Source organism: Camelus ferus, chromosome 8 (genome assembly GCF_009834535.1).
Source record: "Camelus ferus isolate YT-003-E chromosome 8, BCGSAC_Cfer_1.0, whole genome shotgun sequence".
Taxonomy (NCBI): domain Eukaryota; kingdom Metazoa; phylum Chordata; class Mammalia; order Artiodactyla; family Camelidae; genus Camelus; species Camelus ferus.
The window spans coordinates 52,274,349-52,281,508 of NC_045703.1; the positions used below are offsets into that span (position 1 = coordinate 52,274,349).

At 45.8% G+C, this 7,160-nt stretch overlaps 1 protein-coding gene across 2 annotated transcripts; it reads right to left on the reverse strand.

Moving 5' to 3' along the window:
• Positions 1-3,101: 3,101 nt before the first annotated feature.
• On the reverse strand, positions 3,102-5,505 carry CITED2 (Cbp/p300 interacting transactivator with Glu/Asp rich carboxy-terminal domain 2). 2 transcript variants are annotated; one of them, XM_032485039.1, is made up of 2 exons: positions 5,259-5,505; positions 3,102-4,796 (listed from the first exon to the last, which is right to left on the reverse strand). In XM_032485039.1, exon 2 carries the CDS (start codon positions 4,786-4,788, stop codon positions 3,964-3,966), a length of 825 nt encoding a protein of 274 aa, XP_032340930.1. In that variant the 5' UTR covers positions 4,789-4,796; positions 5,259-5,505; the 3' UTR covers positions 3,102-3,963. The 2 variants fall into 2 exon arrangements, with proteins under 2 accessions (XP_032340930.1, XP_032340929.1); XM_032485038.1 differs by lacking the exon at positions 5,259-5,505 and adding an exon at positions 4,902-5,189.
• Between the last annotated feature and the right edge of the window lie 1,655 nt (positions 5,506-7,160).

The following is a 7,160-nucleotide window of genomic DNA, read 5'->3' on the forward strand; positions in this document are numbered from 1 at the left end:
CGCTCAATCTCATTAAACATCCTGTGGCCCTTTTCACAAGATTAGGACCTGTGGCTTGGTCACATTCCAATGTAGATAATTGGATTCTGCATTCCTGGAGACTTCCCTCCACCTTTCCAACCCCTTCCCATCAAATACATTGTGATTTGCACTGATCCCAAATCAACAGTTCTGTTGTGAGAGTGAAGAGTAACAGACTAAAGCATTGCTCATTATACTTTTATAAAGAAAATTCCTTAGCCAATGCCTATTTTGAAGTATGAGGCAAATTTCAAGTATGTGCATTTAATCATAAGGTCTTTGGCAAGTAAAATACTCCTATTTTCATAAAGGGTGTTTATTTTGGAATCTTCTTTGATAGCAAATTTGTTTCTCAAATATATGCTGCTTGCTTCAAGAAAGAAAATGAAGTCTTCAGAAATGATAAAAAACAAACAATAAAACAAACATAAAAGCCTCTTGAGCAAACAGCTTTCCTTTGACCTTCTAAATAAATTCCACAAGGGGGCGAAAACACCTAATGGTCCAGGCCTGCAAAGTTTATATTTCAAAGCCGGCCACCCATAGTAGATTAGTGGATTAATATTTTGCTGTAAAGGATCTGGCCTTTAATGTTGACATCAATTTATAGTTATCCCAGTTTACAGTAGTAAAAGTCACGGAGACCATAAACTTCACAATAGATGTCAGCCTTCTGGTACTAGTGCTCTAGCCTAGCACCCCATAAACAGTGGTGATTAGGTAACTGTTCTTCAAAGACCCATCCATAGCTGTAATGTCTTTATCAGCTCCAGCGAAGATACTGCCAGCAGGATTTTAGCAGCCACAATGGAGGTACCCATTTTTTTTTTATTAATGTGTTCTTATTTTTCTGATATGTTTCTATGATATTTTGCTCTTGCTTATCAATGATCTCTTCTTGAAAATCAAGCGTGGAGTGTCTATTTGTAGGCAAAGCTTAAAGAACAGAAGCTCTCTTGTACCATATTAGAACTTTTTGAAAAACAGCCAAGGTACAGAGGTCAAATTTCCCCACATGCTATAAGCAACTTAGTAGGAAGCAAGACCACAAAAGGTTTTGCAAATGTCTGCCAGTAGCCTGGTGATCTAGGTCACTGTACAGGTTTCATTAATCAGGTTGTTCAAACAAGGAGTTATTTTTCTCTGCTTAAGAGACCTGCAGATATCACATAGAATCTGCTCAATTCTTGATCATGGAAAGAATTTTAATGAAATAGAGATCATTTAAATGAAGGAGACAGGGGAGTTTGTATTTGTACTGAAGAGAAATTGTGCTTTTAACCCAGCTCCTGTTTGAGTCCTCTGTTCTAGCAGAGATAGGCTCAGGATCTAATAATAGTTCCTTGGGCTCTGCATCTCCACATACGTGTTCCGCCGTTAGGGCAGCAGGAGGAATTTAGTGACAGAGCAGGTGTTGTGGCTTATTCCCTGGCAGAATAAATGGTGAAGGGTGGTGGCAAAGCAATTCTTTTGCTTCTTTATGCAAAAAAGAAAATGCCTCCAATAGCCGCCTTTTATTTTTTTTCCTGGCACAAGTGAAAAAGAACTAGAATTGCTTTATTAATATGTATGCAAACATATTTTTTCACTTGAGCCTCTGGAAAAAAAAAAGAAAAAGGAAAAAGGAAAACTTAATGTGAAAATGCTTAGCCAGGAAGATTTACTGCTGATTGCAGATTTATTATTGACATGTCTTAGCTGAAGAAAACTTCAACTTTAACTATTAATTTGGGAGATATGGATCTGCTTTTTTTAAAGTGGGGTGAAGAATTTTGAATGATGGTGTATTTTCAGAGAAATTTACCTAGAATATAATTTTTAATAAGAAAGTGTCAATTATAGAGGTAGGAAAAAACCCAGTGGAGTGTGCATCTTAATTTTAATGACCTGCCTTGGAAATAGAATTATAGAATGTAGGTGATCTGAATTATACTGAAATCAGCCTTGATGCCAGACTCACTGTAATTTAACACTTCTGTATGCCCTCCTCTCCTGATTTTTTTATTATGAAATATGGGATTTAAGATTAGAATCTAAGAGTCTAAATGAAATGCTCTTTTAAAGGATTATTTGTGAGATTTTCTTCAACCTACATTTCTGTACTCCTCCAGTATGTTACATACAAAAGGCTATTTTTTCATGGATATAGGTGTGTTGCTCTTATAAGATAAGCTAGGAAAACATGACAGGGAAAGCAAAATTTCTTCTTCCAACTGGGATCATTTGAGATTTTAACAAATTGCTTCTTCTTTTGCTTGATTATATAAGGCGACACTTGACACCTACTTAACTGTGGCTGTCTTCTTGATAATGCATCTGAGTGAAATTAGAAAAGGATCTTAACGTTTATGTCCTTTGCACCCAATGCCTGTAACAGGAAAAGCTCAGAATTCTGGAAAACCGGGCATGCTTGAGAGGGAGTGTTTTGTGAAGATTGTAATTTGACCTTTGAATCAACCTTGCTGAGTAAAATTTAAGTAGTATAGGAGAGCAAAATAGAAAGCCTTACAGTGGGATTCTACCCCATTTTCCTCTTAGAACTATAAACTAGGCAGAAGATTTTTCAGAGATTAAGCTATTAAATGTGTGCTTCTCCTTAGTACTTTTGCTGAGAAATAAAAGTCGTCACTAGAGATAAAGGTAGAGTTATATTTAATGCCATCTTCATCAATCTTCCAGTATATTATTCTAATCTACCTCCATTTAAAAATCAGGTATAACCAGAAACACTTGATTTATCCCCTCCCACCTTATGAAAAAATATAACATTTAATATTACAAACCTTTCTAACTCTGGAGTACACTTGAATATGATGGCAATTAAGAAAAAAATGCTCTTTGACAAGTTTGCAGCTTTTGATTAAACCACACCAAGAGGCATGTTACAGTGATAACAATGAAGCATTATGCCAATTATGTTAAATCCTACTCTCCGCTTTAAGCTCATCATGACCTGTTTTAGTGTCCTGTAATTTATCCCTTGGAATGCTTACTCTCATTAATAAAGTGTTCAACTTCAAGAGAAAAAAAGAAAGCCACCAAAGGGAATAACCACCCCCAAATGACTTCTAGAAAACAAGTATTTCTTAACTTTTTATTGACATTGGCAAATTAAAATAGAATAAATTAACAAGTATTTTTTCAAAAAAATGTTTTGTACAAAAATACTGTCAAAATTTCCTAAAAAGCTTTCAACACAGTAGTATCTTTTCATGTACTGAATATAACTATTAGCACAGTGTCAAAAATGTTGAAGACAGAAACAAAATAAAAATTTGTGAAATGTTTGCCACTGACGACATTCCACACCCTATTATTGTCTGTACATATGGGGGAGGGGGACAGCCACCTTGAAAGTGAACAGTATGACTTTTCCTGATCCAGAACAGTTTGGCCCACATCTGTTTGAATCTTCCAGTTAGCATATTTTAAAAATTAGTCTGTACTCAAATGCATAGTTAAAAAAATGAAGCGGAGATGGCAGAGTTTGTGCAGTAATATCTGCCCTTCAAAGTTCATGCAACCAACTAATGCAATTTTTCCTTTCCCTCGTAAATCTGAATGCAGTTCAGTCATTTGAAACCATCTACAAAATTCACAAGATTAAGCAGTTTGCCAAGATTAATATCTAACAGTTGAGCACTGGAGAAAGTGAGGAAATAAGGAGTAAAAACAAACAACAAAAAGGACCAAGTTAGCTAGATATTTCAACTACATAAGGGAGGTGAATGTCAAGGCTACAAAAACGAAACAAAAACAGAAAAAAAAAGTGGCAGCAATTTTTTAAACCAATTTGTACAAGTTTATAGTTTACTTTGTTTCCAAGTTCTCAAACCTTTCACGATCTGAAAAGTGAGATACTGTGTCTAAGGGAATGTTTTTTTTTAATTCACACCGAAGAAGTTGGGGGATTTGATTTCTTTCGCCAGGGTTTCGATCGAGTCAACAGCTTACTCTGCTGGGCTGCTGTTTGCACACGAAGTCCGTCATAAAATCAAACTCGTTTTGCCCCAGCCAGAGTTCGGGCAGCTCCTTGATGCGGTCCAAACCCATTTCTATCACTAAGGACATAAGCACTTCCTCGTCGATGAAATCAGTGTCTATGACATTGGGCGGCAGCATTGCAGCAGGGACGTGGGCCACGGAGGCGGGCATGTTGCTGCTGCTGCTGCCGCCGCCGCTGCCGCCACCGCTATTGCTGCTGCCCGCGCCGCCGCCCGAGGTGCCGCCGGAGCCGCCAGGGGTGCTGCTGCCGCCAGAGCCGCCGGGGGTGCTGCTGCCGCCGCTGTGCTTGGGGTTGCAATCTCGGAAGTGCTGGTTTGTCCCGTTCATCTGGTGGCCTGCAGCAGGGTGCAAATCCGGCATGTAGTGGTTGTGGGGGTAGGGGTGATGGTTGAAATACTGGTTGTTGAGCTTCTGCAGCTGCATGCTGGCCGGCAGGGAGCCCCCCTGGCTGGCTACCGGGGGCCCCATGAACTGGGAGTTGTTAAATCTGGCCGCGGGGGCCAGCGCGCTTGGGGGGTGCCCTCCGTTCACAGTCCCGGGCCCCATCGCGTGCCTGATGCCGCTCGTGGCGTTCATGTTGCCCGCGCCGTAGTGTATGTGATCGCCCATCAGGGCGTTGAAGGCATGTTGGGGCTGCTGCTGCTGGTGATGATGGGGGCTCGGGAACTGCCCCATACCCATGCGGTGGGCAGGGTGGTGGTGCAGCCCGTTGGTGCCGTCGGGGAAGCGCCCGTGGTTCATGGCCATCATATGGTCTGCCATTTCCAGTCCTGAAAGTGAAAAAGGGCATACGGTAAGACCCGCGCCACACATGACTCCCACCGCGACGCACCCCACTTTTTCTCGCCTCTGTCCCCCAGGGGCGCCGGACGCACTTCGGCTGCGAATCATCACCCCGAGAATCCCACTAGGAGCCTGTGCACTCGGGCTCGCCACCAAAGCGGACCTGCCACCCACAACAGAGCCGCGCGCTGCACAAACAGCCCTTTCCCCTGCGATCGGGCGGGGGGACCTAAGCCCACACCCCCGTCTGCTCCCCGAAGTCGCCTAATAAAGGAAGTGCCCCATAGCTCTGCCGCGAACTTCAGGCATTAAACCAGCCCTCCTCATCCTGTTGTTGCACATCCTGTTGTTATTCCCCAGCTCCGCCTCACGCTCTTCCTCCGGGCAAACCCAGCCCTCGGAGGACTGGGCTGGCAGAAGCCCCAGCCAGTTTCGCCCGCCGCGCTTACCTTCCGTCCTTGCAATTTCTGCTCCGAAGACTGAGGGCGGGATCGTTGGGTCCAGGACCAGCTCAGCAGCACATAGAGGGGGCCTTCCTCGCGTGCAGGGCGCTCGCTGTCGCGATGTCGGCGCCGAGGTCTTGCAGCAGCCGCTGGGGCAGAATCGGAGCCGTTCCCTTTTATTTCCCCTCTGCTGCCCTCACAGCTCGGCAAGACCGCCCGGCAGCTGCCAACAATGAGCTGTGTTTCTTCGGGCTTTGGCCACAGTTAATATAAGGGATTTCAGGAAGGGCGGAGCCAGAGCCTCCCGGGCGAGCAGAGGGAAAACGCGGATTCCGGAACAGTAGGCACACCGGACCGGGTCGGGCAGCCGCGTCCCCGCGGCCGGAGGCACGTGCGCAGACGTTTCGGGCCCAGGCGCCGCCCGGCTGCCCCCGGATTCTGGTTTCCTCCTGGCCCACAAACCCGGGGCCAGTTCGGCCGCCCCCTTTGCAGGGAGAAAACCCTCCCTGGACTCTCAGCCCGAAGGTAGCGCCTGCCCGGAGAGAAGCGAGGAAAATTAACCGCCCCCCTCTGGCCGGGTTCTTCACCCCCAGCTCACCTAGCGATCTGGGCTTTCTACGGAAAAGGGGCTTCACTCAGCGCCGCCTTCCTCCGTGGTGCCCTTCTACCTTCGCGGCTCTGCAAAGGGCTACCCGGGTTGCAAAGAATGACTGTGTTTACCCGAGTGGGTTTGTAAGCCCAGGGCAAGTAATGCCCCTTCCTCTGCGCGCGCTTTCCTGGGCTGTGCCTTTGTGTTTTTATAGGGGCAGTAGGTAAACCTGATCTAGATAGTCTGCATGTAGATGCATTATTTTCCACTCCTTTCAAGGACAGGAGCTGGGGGCGGGGAGAGGCAGCGGCTGCAGGTGGACTTAGCGCGCTCGCGGGCTCGGCCGCCTCCGCTCCAGCGCCTAGGAATCCGGTCCGCAGTTTCGGGCCCACTCGCCGCTCCCGGGGTACGTGTGCTTCTGCTAAGTTTGCGTTTGCAGCTCTTGGTAGCTTTGGCATCCGAGCTGAGGCGTCTCTGCTCTGTAAACAAACTCAGCGATCCTCGTCCCCAGATCCACCTTTTTGCACATACACAGTTTCTTGCTTCTGCTGTTGCCCTTGATCCGGGAGGTGGGAGTGTGTGCAAACTTGCACAGCCTCCCTCCGGGCTCTGCCTGACGGTTTCGGGTTGATTTAGAAGCGAACGGGTTTGTAATTAAGAAATTCGAGGGCTGAGTAAGGCTGCTGTTGCTGGAAAAGGAAAACAAATAGATAACATGGTAATCGCTTTGTAAATAAAGTCGTTCTGGAGGTGGGCACGTAGCTGCACGTCCCGTATGGAACCGTGCGCAAACACTGCTGGGACTCTTCCTTTTCAGTGAAATTGTTCAGTGGGGCAATAGGCGATAATAATAACTTTGCTTCCCTGAACGCGGCACAACTAGCCTGGTCGTCTTTTTGGCTCATTGACTTGCAAATAAAAGCTCTAACACCGGTCTGGGCCACTACCAAGTCTCTTGCTTTCTCAAATGGGGAAGCAGAATTGTTTCCCCAACACCATGATGGGGCTGCTCTGAGCTTTTATGTTGCTCTTTATGTGGTAAAAGCGAGTTTAGCGCTCCGAATAAGGACTTCTGTTCACAGTTGTTTCTTCAAAACTAGATAGCCATTCCTCTTCCTGCTGCAAAGAGCGAGTCCCTCCGCGCGCCCCCCCCCCCGCCCCCACCTTTTTTCTCTCCCTTCTTGCTCACACTTTTTTTAGGCCCTATTTCTTGAGGGCTGGAAATTCTGATACATTTCCCCTTTCAGGAGTTTGCAAATCCTGATTATTTAAATTTATTACCCCTCAGTCTTCCTCCAGCTATGCATGTATATAATATT